We start from the raw sequence: 21,567 nt of genomic DNA on the forward strand, positions 1-21,567 counted from the left end.
GCTCTGATGTCGGCTGTGGTCACCTTCCATCCGAGTGATTCATGGCAGTAACATTAAGGCAGAATACGATCTTTGAATAATCATGGTGGTAGAGAGTGTGCGTGCAGCCACCGGTCAAAGGTTAATGCTGACATCAGAGCTACTGTGGGAATCGTAACAAGAGTGGAGCATTTTACCGCTCATCATCGCTCAGAATTTACGTTCTTGTCTGGGAGGAAGTTGACGAAGGGGGAAGAACGGTTGACGTGGGAATTGAAGAGGGAGGGTTGGACTGGGACCCAGAGTAGTGTAGCTTAGCACAAGGTCATAAAGTTCCTGGTATTGTGTTGCAGCCCGTCCGCCTCTACAACAAACACATACACGGAGGTAGCGAGCGCACCTGAGGCACGGTGTGGTGAGCGCGCGTGCGCGCCCGCTTCCAGAGGTGACCCCGTAGTGTTTAACCGCAACGCCACCAGAGGCGCTGATGGCCAGTCACGTGGTCGACGCTTCCGGTCAGGTTGGCGGTGTTACGGTAACTCGTGAACCGCTGATAGTTACGGTAGGAAGGTTGGGGGGGGGGGGGGGTTGGATGGGGCAGAAACCTACCTACCTACCTACCTACGGGTAACTGCAACCACATTTAGCCAAGGGGTGAGGCTAGCGCGTAGCGCTCACCTCGGAAGTGAGAGAGAGAGAGAGACAGAGAAGGTCGTCCTTCATAAATATACTCTTCGTAAACTGACGTCATCACTAGCTGAGCTGCTCGACTGATGGGGAAGTTGTGTGGTGTGCGGGGTGGTGGGTCTGCCTTGCCGTGTCGTGTACATATTCTTCACCAACTGTTGTTGATGTGGGTTTTGGATCTGTACACTTGCCGGGGCGACGTACATCCTCCGCCATCAGGCGTCGTTCTTGACGTGACTACTAGGTCAGCCTTGCAGGAACAATATACCCCTCCCGGGCGTCACCATGAATTGCAGGAGGTGGTGAGGTGGAGGGGGGTAAACCTTAGTTCCTCACACTTCACTGTACCAGCCCCTGCAACACACACAATGCCCCTGTCGATATCAAGCTCTTGCAACACATACAAACCAAATGCTAGACAGAATGCTAGTGTTGCTATGCTCAACAGGTAGTGTTGCCATGCAACACATCGTGACAACGATACTTGTAAAAGAACTTGACGTAACATTTCCTGTAATTGCCTCACACTAGATATTTTAGTTTTGTTTCTCAAAAGCAAAATGATTTCGTATTTCTAGAACCTTTATTCGTTACTTTTCAGAAACTACTTTCTATTTTTCGAGAGGAATTAATCACACACTATTTTCAAAGGCCACGAAATAATGATAAATATTCCCGATTGTGAAGATAAAGAGGAAAAGTAAGGAAGGACAAAGAAAACGGATTTGGTGTGAAAACAACGAAGTTTTGTCTGATTTAGTTAATGAACCGACCTGACGAGAGCAGTGGATTGGCTGCGCGGATCAAGGTCATGATAATGTTTTTATCTACGATCAAAAAAGTCTGATCTATATAAAAAAAAAAAACTACCGATGTTAACAGAGAATCTCGATGAAGAAGAGAGACGAGAAAGGTGGTTTTTGAATTGGTATCTGAATAAGTGACACTTTGTGTATGGTGTAATGTTCAGTAAGTGATATCTGTTCCATAAGTGACAAATGTTCAATAAGTAACATCTGTTCAATGCAAATGTTCAATAAGTAACATCTGTTCAATTAGTCATATCTGTTCAATAAGTGACAAATGTTCAACAAGTAACATCTGTTCAATAAGTGACACCTGTTCAACATGAGGCATCTTAGGTGTAGTGTAAGTGTTCAACAAGTGACATTTTACGTGTAGCGTAAGTGTAAAGCCATTAAGTGATGTATGTTTAGTGTAACTGTCCAATAGAAGGTATCTTGTGCTTAGTGTAAGTGTTCACTGAGTGACGTGTGTGTGTGTGTGTGTGTGTGTGTGTGTGTGTGTGTGTGTGTGTAAGTATTCAATAGGAAACATCTTGTATTTAGTGTTCAACTGGTGACGTCTTGTGTGTAGTACAAAGTGTTCATTGGTTACAGGTCTGTGCTGGGACCAATCCCATGATGGCCCAAGGAAGAAGTGAAGCGAAGCAGACCACATACTGTGGTAAAATGTGAAAGACAGATACTAAAAGACAGAGGAGAGAAGTTATCTGCTTGGTCCCCTAAGGAACCCCACCTGCAGGAGGGTCATGACTACGACCTCGCCCTCCACGGGAAATACCCTAGTGTACACTGTGCTCCTGCCGTCCTTCTTCACCGTGATGTGAGGCGTCTGACCCAGCATGGTGGACACGAGGCCCGGCCGGATGCTAGGGGCGGCCACACTGGTGGGTCTGACCCTGGCCTGGGCGGCAGCCGCCCTCATCCACGTCCACCGTCCACCCCTCAACAACGCAGGTCAGTGAAACTGGAGAAAGTGTGTGATTCGTTTGACAAACGTGCATCGTGGAAGGTGGAGTAAATGTTACGTTGCTGAACTCAGGGAGAGCATGTACCGGAGTGTAGGTCTGCATCAGGGAGGTGTGGGGTCATGAGTCACCGTGGCTGTTTGATCTACTCGTGAACAGGGTAGTGAAAGTGTTGGAATAGAGGCAGGAATACAGGTGGGGCCAAAACTACCGTTGGGGTACCACTCCAAGAGGAGATGTAGACTCTACATCAACGCTGGAGTCCCACTCCAACTGATGTAGACTCAACGTCACCACTGGAGTCCAACCGGGCCACAAGATGAGTCGCCTGAGGTCGGAACATTCAGTAAAGTCGTACGTCTATGATATTTCACATAGGAACATTCAACGTGCCTTATCCAAACTCGCTCTTAATCTTGTGAGCACGAAGGTACGACTATTGGGTGTACCAGTCTGCCCTATCATTTTAAATGTCAGGTCAAAGGCCAGATCCTCACACTTATGTCCTTCAACATAAATGGGTCTACGTCGTCCTACACAAGTACACACACCTACTGTGTGCACATATGAGGGACAGACTAAGGCGGACACCCCAGTGGCTGCCAGGCTTCGCCACCACTGCCACACGAAAATGATTGATTCAAAATCTCTCAGGAATTTTTGTTTTCGCACTCGTAATAAGAATTCTACAGGTAGCCATAAACAAATCCAACTGAGAATATGGAAGAAAGTATCATACAGACTATCAAAACGAGTTAACGATCGGACTTTTGGTGTCGCTAGCACTCAAGGATAAAGGTTTGCTGGCTAAACCATATTTCTGGAGTATACTGAAGTCTCTTCTCAGTGTTATGAGGTCTTATCACGACACCCTTTATCTCCGAGAACCGTAGTTAACTTTCAATACACTCATTTTTCCCATGGGCCTCACGACCCCGGGGGTTTCTACGAACGTGCGTGAGGCTACTGGAGAACATTATGTAATATGGTTCACTGGAGAGTCAGGCGGCACCTTGGGAACAATAATGATGCAGTCTGGCTGAATGGTGTGACCTTGGGAGCGTCATGGTGAGGACGAGGGAGCGTCCCCCTGGCCGCTGTCGTATGCAGCAGATGGCCTACCCTACCTGACTGTCTGGCGAGCCTTGGTATTTCATATACGCGCAAACGGACGTAAAATAAACGTAGTCCTCTTGGCACTTGGTATATACGAAAGGTACAGACCTGGTACATTTGCCACTTAGCAGACGAAAGAGTGACACCAATATGATGCATCTAGAGAGCTCAGCATACATTAGTGATATATATTTTACATTAGTCCACGCAATACGTGGGTATATATCACGAACTTGGTGTACTTGGTGCTCAGCATGCAAGGGAAGGAGGAGGATGAGGTGTCACAAATCATGCACTCTAGGGAGACTGACTCCTGGCAAGTGGGTGAGGTAAGGCAGGTCAGGTATCAGCGTAGCGGTTTGAGCGTCAACTGTGGTGTGACGGCCTCTTTCTCTGTCTTACCTTCTGCCACTGTGTTGGTGACGGCAGGCTGACTAAGGAGTACGTGACTAAAGAACTTTGTGGTGTAAGTATCAAATCAAACGAGGCTTTGGTTGCAAATGAAACATTTGTACTAGAAAGGGAAGCAAGAGGAAACATCTTAGGTACAATGATGTCCAAGACCTTGGAAACGAAGATGATGCAGGACAGGATTTCTCCAAAGTCTCAAAGGGAACTTACAATCATTCTCCAGCCCTCAGAGCCATGGCACGGCACAGAAACAAACATGAGCAACGGTCCACTGTTTAGACTTAAAAATTCTACTTATACTCACACACAACAAGACATCACTACATGATAAGAGCAGAATCACCCAAAGCTTCCTCCGGTTGGCCGAAGGATATAGCTCGTCTTCACTCGAAATCACCGTACTTTAGTGGTCAGCCAGCTAAGGTACTTGCCGTCACTAAATATCACAAATCATTAGATTAAACTGTAAAATATCAAAGCGAGGTGAATATGTGTAATCTCCTTTAAGACGTCTTTAAGAATATTCACAATTTCCTTCAACTGTGATGTGAAACGGATATTAAGATATCAGTGGATACGGACTGCGGCTATCCTTTTTCAGTGAAGGTGTTAACTACTCCTCTCTCTCGATGAAGCAGACCTACGCAGGTACCGCCAGCCGGACAAATTTTTAGCCTTGGAGATTTTTTTTCTCTATCTTTTAAATCAAAGTAAATCCTTCAGCATGTCCCTTGCCTTCCATCATTTTAAAGAGCGAGACTAAGCACATTTTCTCCAAGGGTCGTGCCGTCTTGCTTAACTATCACGCTCGAGTCGTACCACTATGCTTAAGTGTCGTCTCTGGTAATCAAATATCATGTCCGAAGGGATGAAACAGAGGCAGCCCAAGTTGATCTCTCGGTATGTGATCGCAACTTTTCATTCTCCCCACAAAGTTACCACAGCATTTATGACTCCACAACACACCGCTCCGCATGAGCCCTTAAGCGCTCAGCTATACCAACCTCTACTCAGTAGGCGACATTAAGTCAGCCCAAGCAGTATTTCCATGATAATAACCTCACTCCCGACCACCGGTGCGAGTGGTGTGTGTTGGTACTACCTCCCCGATCTCTCTTACCTTCAGGCACAGCCATTAGGGTCGATTCTGAAAACAAATTTGGCGAGAAAAGTAAGACCCCAATTCAAGCTCCCCACAGCAAATAATCTCGGTTTTACAGCATTCTGATCAAGAAACAAGAAAAGTGTTTTGAAATCAAGGGATCGTAAGAACCAGCTGTACATTGTCCCGCAGAAGTGCGCTACCACCCCCAGCTGTTTACAGACCTGCAGCAGTGTGCCACATCCCTCCAGCTGCACACTCTCCCGCAGCTGAAGTACGAGACTTATTAGAGATAAAGCTGTGCAAAAATACTAATATTATTTCGACAGTCCTTTTAGTTTGTCCGTGGTAGTGCTTGTGTAAGCGACAAAGTTGAAGCAACAAATATTCGAATGAAATTTTATCAGTGTAAGATAATCAGATACTTCACATCAAGGAAGGAAAAATCTCAGTTACGAACAGGACTAATTTCAAGTTTAACAGCAGTTCCCAATATCTTTGAGGGAGGGACTTTCTTTTTCTGAAGCCTTGAGAACAAAATTCACTTTTCCTCAAAATATGTATCGCATCTAATACACACTATTCTGACGATCATTACTCAGTAGTATTATCTACGACTGTCTGCAGCTACCTAATGACGAAAGTGCCACAAGTAATGTTAATGTATTCGGAACATGAACCATTTACCAATGAACTCTGCCGAGATCAAGACTACTCACTGTTCACAACCAGCGTCTTGAACATCTACTGAAAAAGTGCCTTCTTTTTCGATAAGAAATATAAATCACTGACTGACTAGAGTTGTCTGCTTAAATTCAATCTAAATTCATGGAGGGCGGGAGCGGTCTTTGTGTGCGGCAGTGGCAGTGGTGTTGGTTCAGCGTGAGGCTGGGTGCGGCGGCCGCCATGCATCCAGCCCAACCAACCACACTTATGCTAATCCAGAAATGCTCTATTAAAACATATGTATTAATTCATCAGTTTTATATTTTTACAGTAAATTAATTTTTTTGTGTGCGTGCTGCATATCGTGCCAAGTCGGCCGGATGATGAATCTGAAATGTTAATACATCTGAATTTACCTCATACACTGAAATCCACCCGTTACGAATCGATGATTTCATTTATATGTTGGAGATAACCATGTTAGCTTTAAACCCATAGTGTACAACACTCGAATTAGACACATGACTCAATATCTGCGGAACCATTTCATTATTTACTAAAAGGATTTATCAAACAGTATATTCCAAAATCAGTTTTAAACATTTATCTGAAATTAGTTGAGGAAGATTTATGGGTTTGTTTTTGTTTGCACACACACGCACTCACACACACACACACACACACACACACACACACACACACACACACACACACAAAATGTCAGTTTTCCATTCTAGTAAAATCAATAATTATCAAAGTTTACAAGTTAATGTTGAAGGAGATGAACTCTCCTTTCTTGTACATGTACTATAACTTATGTGAAGGACACACAGCAGCAGAGGAAATGTGTGGTGATGCTGTGTACTTACGAAGGTGCGGGTCTTACCGCAACTTGCACCGCAGCCCAAAGCCGCAACACAACGTATAAATGTGTAGAAAATAAAAATGCTTCCATCAGAAATGACGGAATTACTTCTGGTTTTCTACATTTTTCCTTTAGGGGATAGTGGGAGCCGTAAATCATGTCTGACTGCCGAGTCTTCAACTTTTTCATTTCAGATAAGATGTCTTGGTCCATTAATCATTCATAAACACATATCGGTCGTAGTTAAAACCTTGCAGGCACAACGGGTTATCGCTCAGTTCGCGTTAACTGCCAAATGCGTCACTTGCCCTCTACCAATGTATTGGCTTGGTTCCACAGTTTGATGTGAATTATTCCGGTACAGCCAACTAGTGGTGGTGATGCTTGTGGTGACTGCCACAATGGGTGGCCACGAAGCCTTACCACTCGCCCGCAACCAGCCATGGGCTCCCGGCTCTAAACTCTAAATGCTGAGGTGCCACACCTAGGCATAAGGAAACTTTCGTATTCACAATGGCGCGCTGGTCACCTTACCTCTCGCATAAGAACACTCTCGAGACTGAGAAAAACTTGGTGTGTAAACGGGCGCACAATCTATGTTCCGTCGTGTCTCCTGATTAAAAAAGAAGAAAAAAAAAAGCTGCTTCTCCACACCTTGGTTCGTCTTGAGAACATCCTCACATCCTGGTTCATCTGGAGATATCAAAGCCACTTGTGAGGTGTTCCAGCACGTGCATCAGTGGTAAACCTCACCGTCAACTTGTGTGTGGTGAGGTCGTACAGTTAACCAGACATGAGAGAAAAGCAGCTCTGGTGGTTCAGGCTCAGTGCAGATCAACTTCAATGCAACCGCTTCATACCAATTATCAGGCTATATGCTGAATGGCCATGGAGGAGTCCCCTGAAGGCAACAGTAATGTTCGGGGTCTCATACCATCAACGTCAACGGTATAAGAAACACAAGAGATGGCAAGTGTACGTACTGGGGCGGTGCACCTACACGGAAGCATACGAGTGTGCTGGCATTACTACCCAGGAGCAGACAACTCAGGTCGTGGAAGATGTTCTACAAGAAGGTAAAGGGAATGAGGACGAAACCACCCAAAACATTAAATGGAATGATAAAAATCTGGCTAAAAGTTCACCTCAGAAATGGTATCACGACTTCAACTAGAATACGTGAGAAATACACAAGAAGACACAGTTAACGGGACAAGGTATTGTGTTATCAATCTAACAGAATCACTTGCTCATTTATCTACGATTTGAGAGAATCACTTCAATCATGCGGTCATGTTTATCGTAGTGTTTGCGTGAATTTGACAACTCACGACAGCGGTACGATAGTAGTTCAGAAAAGAAGATTTAGCTAACGAAGAAAAAGCATTAATCAAAGAAAGAAAAGTCCATAGGCACTGTGGCATTGTCAACGTGTATAAGAGGAATATCACAAAATAAGAAGAGAGGGAAGAAGATAAATGATAAAATTTGATATTAAAACCAGCGGGCGATGGTAAACACAGCAACGAGACATCTGGTGAGCGATGAATGAACCTCCCTATACACAAAAACTCAAAAGGGGCGCCTGTTTTCCACCCACTAAGCCCGCCAACCTCACCAGCCCATCATCTTAACTAGCAATTAATTCACGACCTGAAAACGATATTTTCATGCTCATCCTAATTCACGAGAGTAATTAAAGTCAATTTAAACTTTTTTCACTGTTGGACATCAATTATCTAAAGTGATTTTCAAGGAAAACTGCTAGCTGGGCATTTTTCGGTACCATTAAACGCTAGAAAGATATCCAACTGCAGTAATTTTTGAGGTATGGAAACGATCATTAAAAGCTATGCAGAGAGAGAGAGAGAGAGAGAGAGAGAGAGAGAGAGAGAGAGAGAGAGAGAGAGAGAGAGAGTACCGACGTACGAGATTTCTGCCCTGTGTTAGTGCTAGCGCATACAGGGGAAGAGGCCACCAGGAATGATTCAGCTACATCTTATAACAGACTAGGAAGGGCCTGTATTATCTTACCATAAGGTAATGTATCCATCATACTGAGTTCCCTGCCTGAGTCAAATCAAACTTCATGAAGCTTAGCCAGGTAGAGCCACGGACGCAATACCTTCCAAACGTATGTGAAGGAGGGATGGCACCTTATGAAATGGACCATAATTAACCTCTAGAGCACGACGGTACGATCCTTAAGCACGACGGTACGATCCTTAAGCACGACGGTACGATCCTTAAGCACGACGTTACGATCCCTGAGCACGACCATACGACCCTTGGGTAAGATGGCTTCGCCTTTCACCTCACCCTCAACGGATCACTATCGCACCCTAAAGATACGTTTCATGATCTAGGCAGCAATACGACAGTCGCCATGAGAATGCCTGTTGAACGGGCCTTTAACTGGGTGTTAGTGGGGCGTCCGGCAGGCAGGCTCTCTGTCACCTCTGTCACTACCCATCTGTGCAACACGGGGAAGGGAGCATTACATTCGCGGGGCCCCGCCTTTTAAACCTTCTATTAGCATACATCCATAACCTTAAAGCAATAGGAACAACACCAACAATATACACTAAGGACAAGGGAATCACTCCTACACACATCAGGACACTACTCAAACAAAACACTAGGGCACAACACCTGCCACAACATGAAGTTCAACACACCCAAGACAGAGCACTCCAACATTACAAACTCAGTGTTGAAGCTACACTATCAGCAAAACCAATCCGACCCGCAACACACACAAACAATATAAGCAGCACATCTATGACAACGTAACACAGCGCACCCGACTTGAAACACCGAGAAACAACATAACACATCCAGAGCAACACAACACAACACATATTCAACAAAACACTCCAACTAATATGCACACCCAACGCAATAGGCTGACCAGGAAATAACCAATTGAACACAAGAGAGCCATCACAACACAAACAACACAAGACAACCAACAGGACACATCCGACGCTAGGCGGCCCGTGCAACATCCCCAGTGCAGAATGGCCAACACACACCTAGTGCCACACGTGGACACTGGCTCCTTCAGCCTGGTGTGTGGTGGACTAGGAGGAGGAGGAGGAGGATTGTGGCGGCAGGGTAATAGCCTAGTGGAGGTGGGACGGTAACTAGAGAGGACGGGAGCGGGTCGTGGGCAGGGCCCTCAGGGCCAGGTGAGTTCCTAACATCAGAGGCGGCGTCTGCAGGGCCCACTAGCTCCCGGTAATGACCTGTCGCGCCCCATCCTCGCCCTGGCCACCATACCTATGCTTCATACGGTTTCGATCATAACGAAATTGATTTGTAATTATTTTGAGGTGGGCCGGTGGTGTGGGGCGGGGGCAGCCTGCGGCGCGGTGATGTCACAAGTTGTTAGCACTCCCTGGCTGGTCACGATGAACACATATTATCAAGGCTCATCTAACCATGTAATACCTCACAACACGACAATAGAAATCCAGTGAAAGAAATGCAGTACGAGTGTGTCTTGTTTAGACTTACTTGCTCTTAGAAACCTTTACTTTCTCATAATAATAATTACAAACAAATATATCAGGCATTTCCTGAAGACATTGCACCATTCCTCCAGTGTTATGCATCGCAGTTTGCCAGATGCGGCATTAGACGACCAGGTAAGTCCTGGATTCTACACCAGGTGAGGGTAATGTTGCCGCACATATTCTGCTGTGGTCCCATAAGGAGAGTCAGGCCCTCGCGCCCCGTTTACAAGACCAAATACATCGCAATCATCCTGTTGTAAAATTACAGGTAACTCTCACGATGTGGCATTAATACATCTCACCTTCTACGAGCTTTTTCACTCCCTAAGGTCATATCAAAACCTTTTCGTTGCATCAGTTATTTGTCTACGAAATTCAGTGGAACCAGTGCACTGAACAGGATATATCAACAACGGCGATCGTCACTTGCAGGGCAAGGCTTTGATCCAACCGTCTCTCCATTTAGGTCAAGGGAAAGGCGATTACTGCAGTATTATATATATATATATATATATATATATATATATATATATATATATATATATATATATATATATATATATATATATATGCTCCATAGATTTAATATGGCCATTATTCGGCGCAAAATGTACTTATGATTTGTATGCTTCTACCTCCTGTTTCATAGTTCACCAGCGATAGCTAACGAGAGTTATGAGTCATAAGACAATTGGGAACCAAGACAGTGTTAGTGTAAACAGCGACCCCGGCCCTGGCCAATATTGACCCCCCCGCCTGTCTTGTCCACAGGAAGGCCGAGGCAGGCGCTGGAGGCATCAGAGGAGGCCCTGGCCTGGCTCCGACGGCAGATGGCCATCATCAGGGGCGACGCCCACACCACCCTGGGTAAGTACTGTGTCCCACATCCAGTATGAGGACGGGCGTCACTTGCAGGGAAGGAGTGCGAGTGAGTGGGAGATGTACAAGAGAGAGTGGCAGGTCAAGTGGAAGGTGCAGGGGCTATGGGAACAAGAGTCGTCAGTCCTTTCCATCACCTGCATACAATCACTTGAAACAGATTTGTAATGTTGTAATAAATGGTTTCACTTTGATGTATGCAACTCTTTGAGCACAAGGGCTCGACCCTTGAGTATGATAGTACGACCCTTCATTAAGGGCCAGGTTAAAAACCATACCTAAGGGTCTTATAATTAAGCTCAAGGGGTTTACGATTAGAATAAATCTATTACTCTGTTAATCAACATAAAGAACTGCTGTAGTAATGTTCGTCTGTTTTTTTCTGGTTTCACAATGGCTCAAGTGAAATAACATGGATGTAAATATTGTACGAATAAAGAAAATCTAATATTATGGCATTATGAAGGTTTGAGACACTGAATGACTTATACCTGTCGTGTGGTAAATAATGAATAATTGTTGAGAGAGAGAGAGAGAGAGAGAGAGAGAGAGAGAGAGAGAGAGAGAGAGAGAGAGAGAGAGAGAGAGAGAGAGAGAGAGAGAGATCAAATAACACAATAGAGTCGTTATCACTTTTAACATTCCTCATAACTCTCGTCCTTAGGACTGGCCTGGGGTAAAATACCGCCATCGAAGATAATGTCTGGAATCCCCGCCTCTCCTGACTCTTGGGGGTCGACCAGGTTGCCGCCTGCTACCACAGCCATGACCTGGTCCGGCACCACACCCTCCCCTATGTCCGGCACCACACCTAAGGCCTCACACGCCCCTGCAGTCTCGTATAGACCTACCTCAACTACAGTCACCTCGCCTACCACTACAACCCCTTCAAGTTCTCGTGCTGAGGTGGTGTCTGTGACAACTCCACCAGTCCCAGATACAGGCATAATTCTCCCCATAGTGCACGAGTTGAGACCCCCGAGAGACACCATTAAGAATGCCGTAGATGGCGCTACAGCCATGATAGGTGACCTAGCCACACGCGACACCTCACATGTAGTAAATGACACCCTCCCAGCGGTGCCTCATCCTCAAGTCTCGGCGGGTCATGTTTGGGATGTCCGAGTTGATTCCCCAACCATCTCTAACGACCTGAGTGATGACCCCAGCGTGTCACCCAGGCCCCAGCTGCAGACGGGAGGGGCCGGAGTGGCGTCACCTCCCGTGTTAAGATGGCCGCCCACTCACGCTCCACCTGACAAACAGTTGCCCACACCTTACTGGCAGAACTACTTCATGAACCAAGTGATCCACGAGCTGAAGACGAGGTCACCGTCCCACGTCGACTGGTTTTCGCCAATATGGAGATCCACCTTGACTCCGCCGCCACCCTCGTATGCCAAATCGTCAGTTCCTACTGAGTTGACAGTGTCTCCTCAGCCCATCATAAGCTTCGGACCCGGTCCTCACGGCTCAGGGTGGGAGCCAACACAGGGCCCTGAGATAACTACCAGGGACGTCTCCGAGATGCCGCTTCATGACCAGAACTATTTGCTTCTAGGTGGCGCTCCCTTGCCCTCGTGGGCACGGGTCCCGGCCCAGTCATCCCCATACTTCCTCAGCCCCACTATCAACCCTAATGTGACCCTCTATCCAGTATCAACCCCAGCAACGAACCCCTCTTTCCTCATCACCAACTCCACTGAAACCTTCACCACAACCTCAGTCTCTCTTTCCACCACACCTACAACCACCACCACCACCACCACGACACCAACCACTTCGACGACCACCACCGCCCTCCCTTCTACACCACAAACAGTCACCACCTCTTCAACAACACCAACTACCACCACGACCAACTCCCTCACCACGACACCAGCAACCACAACAACCTCCGCCAGCTCCCCCTCCACAACACCAAATACCAGCACCCTCCCCTCCACAGCCCCTGCTCCCCCACTGCAGCGTGTCCCCATGGCACCACTACAGTATCAATACATCACCGCTATACCAACAGGTGAGGAATTCTTCGTTCTGCATCACACAGTAAACACACTTGACCATATGATCTGGTGATACAGTGAGGTCTTGATGCCCGAGGGTTAACGATCATGTTGTAGACCGTGCCAGTGATGTCCGTGGTTCCACAGGTGGTGGTGGCACGATGTTGGACGGGGGTGGGCGGCATGTGCTTCCCCCGGAGCTGTTCTCCTACCAGCACCCTCAACCACCCCTCACCAGGCAGGAGTACCTCTACACCCTGCAAGGGGCGCTGGCGCAAGCCGTCTTCCTCCAGCACCAGCAGGAGCGACACGCCGCCGCTGCCGCAGCCGCAGCCGCCGTTACTGCTGCCACCGTCAGTAGCAACAGCATCTGCCAACATTTGTTTCATATCTATCTCATACCTATTACTATCCTCTGGAGTGACAGATGCTCATGTTTTTATCTTGACCATATTTCCCCCATCTCTCTCTCTCTCTCTCTCTCTCTCTCTCTCTCTCTCTCTCTCTCTCTCTCTCTCTCTCTCTCTCTCTCTCTCCCCTACCACTGGCCGTCTCCAGTGATACGTCATCCACACCATTAGCTCGTCACTAACAAGACACTAACCAATAATTACGAGAACTGGATAATACGAGAAGCTGCTACGGCACCAGCGAACACGGAAGACGGCCCGTATATACACGATATCACTTCTTAAAATCACTAAACACTGAAGAGCACACCACACACCCACACCACTCCTAAGGCTTCTCACCGGAAACGGAGGACTAACAGCACAAAACTGCTATCCATTACACCGCCGGAACAGCAGATGAACAGCACAAAACAGCCATATATCACACTGCTGGACACAGCAGATGAACAACACCAAAGTACTGTACATGACACCACCAGACACAGCAGATAAACAGCATAAAACAGCTTGTCACAACACCCACAACTTCATCTGCCAGGTTCTCATCTCTGCTGGAAAAGAATTTACACTCCCTTACCCAAGCAAAGGTTTTCTTTAGCTTATCCCTCCAGGTGAACAACAACCTTCCAAACTTCCTTCAGCTACGAGGAGCAATCTTAGTTCATCCCTCTAAGAGCGCGCCAACCTTCCATCTGCCTCCAGCCATAGGAAAACAAAGTCTCACACAATCACCTCTGCCTCGGCCTCTGTAAACTACCCACAACACGTACGGCGGAGTTCACAGTCTCAAATCTGTTTCTCATTCTGACGACTAAAGTGCACTGACTTGTTCTCCTTTTCTCTCACTTCATGAGTGGGCTGACCGTCTCTCCTGTGTCTCTAGCCTTCCGAGACAGCACTAACTTCCCAGTCTCTGTAGCCACAGCAGAGAACACTACACATGCTCATACCCGTCTACCCATCCTCTGGTGTAAACACACACGCATTACAAGTCAATGGCTAATCCTCACTAGAGTAAAGGAGTGGTCATCCACTTATCCCCTAAATCACAATACCATCCAACGTTCTCTACCACCAGAGTACTGCATGACTGCTTCTCATATCCTCTACCACCAACCATAACTCGGTGCTAACCTGTTTCTTTCGTCCCTTCAGAACAGCTCACCCTTCCCTGGTGGGCTTGGGGAGGACGCTGAGCCGCTAAGGACCAGACAAGTCTTCCCCATCAGCAGCCAGGACGGCAGCCAGCCTTCCTACCTCGACCCAGATTACTACGCCAACCAGGGAGTGAGTGCTGGGCTCTCAACTGTCCTGGGGAGCAGGGGTGCGCGGTGCTTGTGCTGGGGAAGGTAACGGAGACTGTGGGTACTAGGGAGAGGCAGGAGGGTGAGGACTGTACCTTCTGTAGTAGCGAGAGGTCTGCTTCAACCTAATGCCCTGACAGCTGTGTGTAAGGACTTGCTTTGATATAGATAGTAAATAGGAAGTGACAGAAAAATAACTATCTACGTCACTTCATAGGTATATTACCTTAGCTAGCAACAAGAAATTACTCTGTTTTCCTTGTGGTAAAATAAGATAATAGACTTTGTTCTTGTTTTCCAGTTAAGTCGTTAACCAATCACATACGTACCTCTGTAGGGCGTACAGTACAAAGTCTTCATACAACTTTACAATTCTGGAAGGACACTGCTACAGATTTAATAAGCCTAGACAATCCTGTCTATCTTCCTCGATTAAAGATCATACATCAGCATTACCATATTCTTAGGAAATGTTAATTCTACCATCACCTCAACCGTTCTTTAAAGGTGATAAGAACCTGCCACCATTTCGTCGATCAGAACCACCTCAAGACCATAGCCTATGCTGATGCTCCCGCTCCACACCCACTCATATAAAACGACACAGAAAATTCATCCAAGCACACTTACACAGTTCAGATATTGTGGTAATAATGGTTAATGATTACGAGAAACACTGGGGTTAAATATACCTTTGTTATCAAGATCATTACTTAACATGATTACCAAATGGAAAGCATGGATATATATATGGATATGTTTTACAGGAAAACTCTTGCTTGTGGTTACACAGCGAGCGCGAGATCACCTTCGGCAGAAGGGGATAGTCTCGGTGAGGGACCCCGCTCCAAAGGAATTCATAATTTCCCCCAACACCTAAATGGCGGGGCAGCCTGGTAGCCGCAGGAGCCCCATAAAATGAGGTCCTAGCGTTGTGATAATAGTACTAGTAATATCTATGGATTAGTCATGTAACCTTAACACCTGTCATAGAGCTGCAGCTTCGAAGCTGGAGCTCCATGTGGGAGGAGGGTAAGGTTGGCTTCTCTGACACAAGAAAGTCCTTGAAAACAATGTAATCATTCCATTTCACTGATTATGACCACCCAATTGAAGTGCTACCACTTGCAGGTGGAACGTGGAAACATTCTCTTTAACGCGGAGCGCTCACCGTAGGAAAGTCGAGGGTTATGTAGGTTATAAACACGAAGTCGCATGAGTTACGTGCTTTCAAATGTTATGTTGTGTAATGCAGAGACTGTATGTTTGTGGAGTGACAGCCAGCTACCTGGGCCGGAGTCAAATTTGAAAGCTACTAAAGTTGATGGCTCGTAGCCCAGCCATCACTAACCCTCCCGATCCTCAAGCAGCTAGCACTGGTAATGTCTCCCTGGTCTGTGGCTGTCTACCGCCTACTACTACCAACCAGGGGAAAGACAGATATATAGACAGACATATCTTCTTCCCTGAAGGGTGAGGAGAGGAAACCCTCGAACACTCCTTCAGTATCACTGCACTGCATACTACGTCTGGCTGAGGTCGGCCTCAGACTGCCGGGAGGAGTTACTGATCAAACACAAAGCACATGAGTCACACCAGCTTGCTAAGAGTACCTTGTATCTCGCCGACAGGGTCAGCTGGCGTACCTGGTGTACCCTGACTACGAGGTTGCATCCCAGGCTAGTGTCCCTGCCTCCAGCAGCAGCACCAGCAACATGGAGCTCCTGTACCCGTGGCTCGCACTGGGACAGTCCCAGCTGCAGAACCAGAGCCAGTCTGTTGTCAACGAGGTGAGTATGTCACTATTAACGGTTCCATACTCTGACAGGCACATGTACACCTCCACACAAGGCAAATTGGCTTACCAAGTAAACACTGGACACATAGAATCGGTCAAGATAAATAAACGACATATAGACGGTGGTATGAAATCACTCTAAACACAGGAAACGCCAAATCTCATGCGCGAATTCAGCATATCTTCCTCCACACTGCTACTCGTGATCATGTTCACTATGTAGGGAGATAACACCCACTTATCTCCACTACATTCGCAATAATCCCAGATTTGCGTCAAAGGATATCATTACTAACCCTTACATTCGTGTTTTCCATCATTTCAAGTCTCCCCCTGTCATCTTTCAGCAGAACAAATCTCATCTTATCTTTTACTATCGTAAAATTTACCCCATTCCCCACCATCGTAGTTTTCACATCATCTTCCTTCACCAACGGTGCCAGCTTCTCCAACATTACAATTGTCACCGTCTCGTCCTCCATCATCACAATTATCACCGTCTCGTCCTCCATCATCACAATTATCGCCGTCTCGTCCTCCATCATCACAATTATCACCCTCTCGTCTCCCATCATCAGAGTCTCATCTTCCATCATCACAATTATCACCGTCTCGTCCTCCATCATCACAAGGCTAATCTTTCTCCCTCCCTGCCTCCGTCTGCCACCTTGCAGGTACACTCTTACCAGAACCTGGTCATACAGCTGGCCAATGGCACCAACGTGACGTCCGTGAGCGTCACAACAGGCGGGGGCGCTGGTGATGGCACTGTAGCTGTTAATGGCGTTAGCAATGACGGTGGTAGCGAAGGCGCAGACGGAACTAGTGGTGGCACTGGCGGTGCCGGTGATGGAGAGGTGTCAGCTGTTGATGGAGGCGGTGATGGTGGTGGTGGTGACGGCCTCTCCAGCAGGTGAGTATCTCTACACCAATGTGTTCTTGTATTGGCTCCGAACCGACTCATCAGGTTCCTGCCCACACACGGTAGGCCATCACACCGTGATGTATTTACGGAAGGAACGAGTCCACGAGACCACTTCATCAGACCACAGCAAGGCCCAACTTCTCCGTCCAAGTCCTGAGAGGCAATGAACTTTGTCCGCTTACCTGAGGGGCCCTGTGATCTCAGGGGACCTCTCTCTTCTGTCGCTCAATACCTTAAGCCTCTCAAGAGGGGATTAACACACGCTCCCCCACTTTCACTGTTCAGGTATTTATACGAGCCGCGTGTATTCTCTGGCAGGGGCGAGGGAGGGGATTTTTGTGACGGTGACGAAAACAGACCGACGCATATTCAGTACGTTTGGTTCATTCCTCCTGATTGTAGATCATTTCGTCTAATAAAGTCCTCTCTATTTAGACTAAAAGAACTGGCCTTTTGACTCGATCCTTAAATGACTAAGTCAAAGGCTATCAGCCACCATACCTAGTTATACTCATGTTTAGCCCAGCTAGATGCTGTGTATGGTTGGGTGAAGGACGCGCCGTACAGCTAGTTAAGGAAAATGTACGGCTGACCGTGTGTCTTCATACGAATGTCCCTGTGTGTTCTAGATTCAACTAAACTCGTCTTTCACTCAAGCATGATGTCCAAAAACACTGCAGCTGGTCAAAACACATCCCATTTGAGAACCTCTGCGGTGTTCTTTAGATGTTTAAATTATTATTAACCTGTATGCCATACTCCATATTCTCGGTGTTCTTTCCCCTCACTGCGTTCCTGTTTTCTCTGTTTCAGTGGAGGCGGTGTTGGTGTCAGTGGTGATGTCGGTGGCGACAGTGGCACAGGCAACTCCAGCGCGGGTATCGTGAATGACGGTGATGGCACCAACGGTGGCAGTGATAGTATCACCAGTAGCAGCAATACCGGCAGTGACTCTACTGGTGTTGGCTCTGGAGGTAGCGATGGTGGCAGTGACAGCACCACTGGGGACGGCGGGAGTAACAGTGGCGGAAGTGGAGGTACCAGTGATGGTGGCCATGGTACCAGTGGCGGTAGTGGAGGTACCAGTGACGGAAGTGGAGGTACCAGTGGCGGTAGTGGAGGTACTAGTGGTGATAGTGGAGGTACGAGTAGTGACACTGAAAGCAACGGAGGTACCACTGATTATAGTGGAAGTAGCAGTGGTGGTAGTGGAAGTACCAATGGTGACAATGGAGGAAGCGGAGGCACCAGTGGTGGCACTGGGGGTACTATTGGTGACAGTGGAGGCACTAGTGGGGGTAATGGAGATACCAGTGGTAGTAGTGATAGTGGGGGTACCAGTGGTGGCACTGGAGGCAACGAAGGCACTAGTGTTGGTAACGGAGACACTAGTGATGGTAGCGGAGGTTCCAGTGATGGTAGCGGAGGTACCAGTGATGGTAGCGGAGGTACCAGTGATGGTAGCGGAGGTACCAGTGATGGTAGCGGAGGTTCCAGTGATGGTAGCGGCGGTTCCAGTGATGGCAGCGGAGGTTCCAGTGATGGAAGCGGAGATATCAGTGGTGGAAGTGGAGGTACCAGCAGTGGAGGTGGTAGTGGTAGTAGTGGAAGTACCAGTGATGGCACTGGAGGTACAAGTAGTGGGGGTACTAGTGGTGATAGCGGTGGAAGTGGAGGTATTAATAATGGCAATGGAGGTACCAGCGATGGCAGTGGTAGTGGGAGTGCCAGTGGTGGAAGTGGGGGTATCAGTGGTGGTAGTACAGGTACCAGTAGTGGAGGTATTAGTGGTGATAATGGTGGTAATGGAGGTACCAGTGATGGAAATGGAGGTACCAGTGATGGTAGTGGAGGTACCAGTGATGGAAGTGGAGGTACCAGCGTGGGTAGTGGAGGTACCAGTGATGGAAGTGGAGGTACCAGTGATGGAAGTGGAGGTCCCAGCGTGGGTAGTGGAGGTACCAGTGATGGAAGTGGAGGTACCAGTGATGGAAGTGGAGGTACCAGTGTGGGTAGTGGAGGTACCAGTGATGGAAGTGGTGGCACCAGCGGTGGTAACGGAGGTGCCAGTGATGGCAGCGGAGGTACTCCAAGTGGTGGCAACGGAAACACCAGTGGTGACAGCGGCGGTGCCAGTACAGGTAGTACTGGAAGTGGCGGTGCTGGGGCATCGGCGGAGGCGTCACCATCGGAGACGGAGGGAACGTCTTGAGACCCGAAGGTTAGTTACGCTCTTTCTTTTAGGAATATTTACAACGTTTCGTATCTTTCCCAGCTCAACGACTGGTGAACCGACCCTTCAGTTCACTTGTGTGTGGCTTAGATTTCAGGTTTCCAAACCACTAAACTTTCCAAGCATCAGTTTTCCATGCCCCAGTCGTCGACATGTAAGACTTCCATTACATGAGGATCCACTGGTAATCTTTTCCGAGGCTCATCTTTCCATTAATATTCCCATCGTCAGTTCAGGTGAAAGCAACGATATTCTCATGTAGGAGGTAGCACAGCAGACGATGACGAAGGTTATCCTGACAGAGACCATTATCAAGGTACTTGCCTCAGTGTTGGTCTTCCCTCAGTACCAAGGGCGCCCTGGTCAATCCTTGGCATCATGACTTAAAAGTGCGTCACCATGGATGTCCAAGCTGACTCCAAGCTTATTCTGTGTTATCTCCTTATCATCTTATCGAAAACAACTGGAGATGGGAGCGGGCTCAAAGCTAACCCCAGCTGTTCATCCTAACCTTAGGGTTTAGTCGACAGATGGGTTCCTGACGTAAGCTGAGTAACGAACGACAGAAGGACTGAGGGAGGAAAGTTCTACCTATCAGCGACTGTCTCTACACGCCCCCTCCTCCACCGACACCCGTCAGTATCAAACCTATCAGCTCAGCCACGTGATACCATCCAGGGAGGATGAGTCTATTTCCTGAGAGCCTTGTACAACACACCTGTGTAGTGAACGTACCCACTTTCCACCCGAGGCAGCCAGTAAGCTCCGTCACCTGCAGACTCTAGCTGCGTCCAGCTTAAAGGAAGAAAAATGCCATAAACTTCTTTGATGTTTTGGCTGGCTTAACCTGTGGCCACATAGCACGGTGTCTCTCAGGGTCTTCCTGTGTACAGCATTATGTACTTACCTCGGAATGTCAGCCGGATATGGAGGGGACAGGCGTACCACGGATTTTCCAACAGATGATTAGAATTTGGAGATACACGAGGAGGAAAGAGATTAAGTGTTGACTATTAGTGATGCAGGATGGTCGATGTTCACAGTATAGATCCTCAGTCATGGGCGATTAGGATCTCAGTGGAACAATGGTAGTCACCGAGGTGGTGTCTGTACCAATAACGGGTCCTGCTGTCGCATCGAACACTACCCATACCCGAAAAATCAATTGATTAACCGTCTCATTACCAGCTCTCTGCTTTTCTTACTAACCAGTTCACAGTTCATTATATAGAGACGTTGTTCCCGATTCCCCACAAGTCTGGTGATCTTTTCACTTTGTGGTAAATCTAGGACGACGTCGGACCACCACAGTAAGGCACTGAGATTTGAGAAAACTTAATCAGAGTGGAAGACTTCCCCAGAACCACCCGCTGTGTGAATGTGAGCGCGCCCCTGGCCAACCAATGAAGACATGATTTTCTTTCCTAACATTTCTCATTAGCCAGGTCTTACTCGATCTGATCCTCTCTGGTTTTCTTTATATTCTCCCCTTCTCTCTCTCTCTCTCTCTCTCTCTCTCTCCCTCTCCCTCTCTCTCTCTCTCTCTCTCTCTCTCTCGACTCGCACGTTGTAGAGAGGTACACTCTTTCCCTTTCTCCCTCATTTTTCGATTTTCCTCCATAAAGACACCACTAACTTACTGGACACAGTGTACAACTGTACCTTAGCGCAACCTCTGGTGAGGGTACTAATATACTCTTACACCACAGTGTTCCTTCTGGTGACAGTAATAAGGCGTGTGTGTGCCGGCAGTGTACCGATGCAACGAGAGAGGGGGCGCCACCATGACCAACTTCGTCAACCCATCCTACCCGTACCGGGACACGGCCGCTGGCATCTGTATGTTCAGGCTCGACCTCCAGCCCTCCGTCTGCCAGGTGAGTCCCCGTCGTTT

At 47.5% G+C, this 21,567-nt stretch overlaps 1 protein-coding gene across 1 annotated transcript in view; it reads left to right on the top strand.

Moving 5' to 3' along the window:
- Window positions 1-2,075: 2,075 nt before the first annotated feature.
- The window catches only part of LOC139747356 (uncharacterized), a 42,816-nt gene continuing 23,324 nt past the window's right edge, over window positions 2,076-21,567 (top strand). The window contains 10 exon segments of the mRNA XM_071659563.1: window positions 2,076-2,426; window positions 10,887-10,982; window positions 11,659-13,014; window positions 13,148-13,353; window positions 14,569-14,700; window positions 16,349-16,507; window positions 17,190-17,428; window positions 18,254-19,648; window positions 19,651-19,661; window positions 21,426-21,550. Of these exon segments, the coding sequence (XP_071515664.1) occupies window positions 2,312-2,426; window positions 10,887-10,982; window positions 11,659-13,014; window positions 13,148-13,353; window positions 14,569-14,700; window positions 16,349-16,507; window positions 17,190-17,428; window positions 18,254-19,648; window positions 19,651-19,661; window positions 21,426-21,550 (3,834 nt within the window). The 5' untranslated portion in view covers window positions 2,076-2,311.

Source organism: Panulirus ornatus, chromosome 68, assembly GCF_036320965.1.
Source record: "Panulirus ornatus isolate Po-2019 chromosome 68, ASM3632096v1, whole genome shotgun sequence".
NCBI classification, from domain to species: Eukaryota; Metazoa; Arthropoda; class Malacostraca; order Decapoda; family Palinuridae; genus Panulirus; species Panulirus ornatus.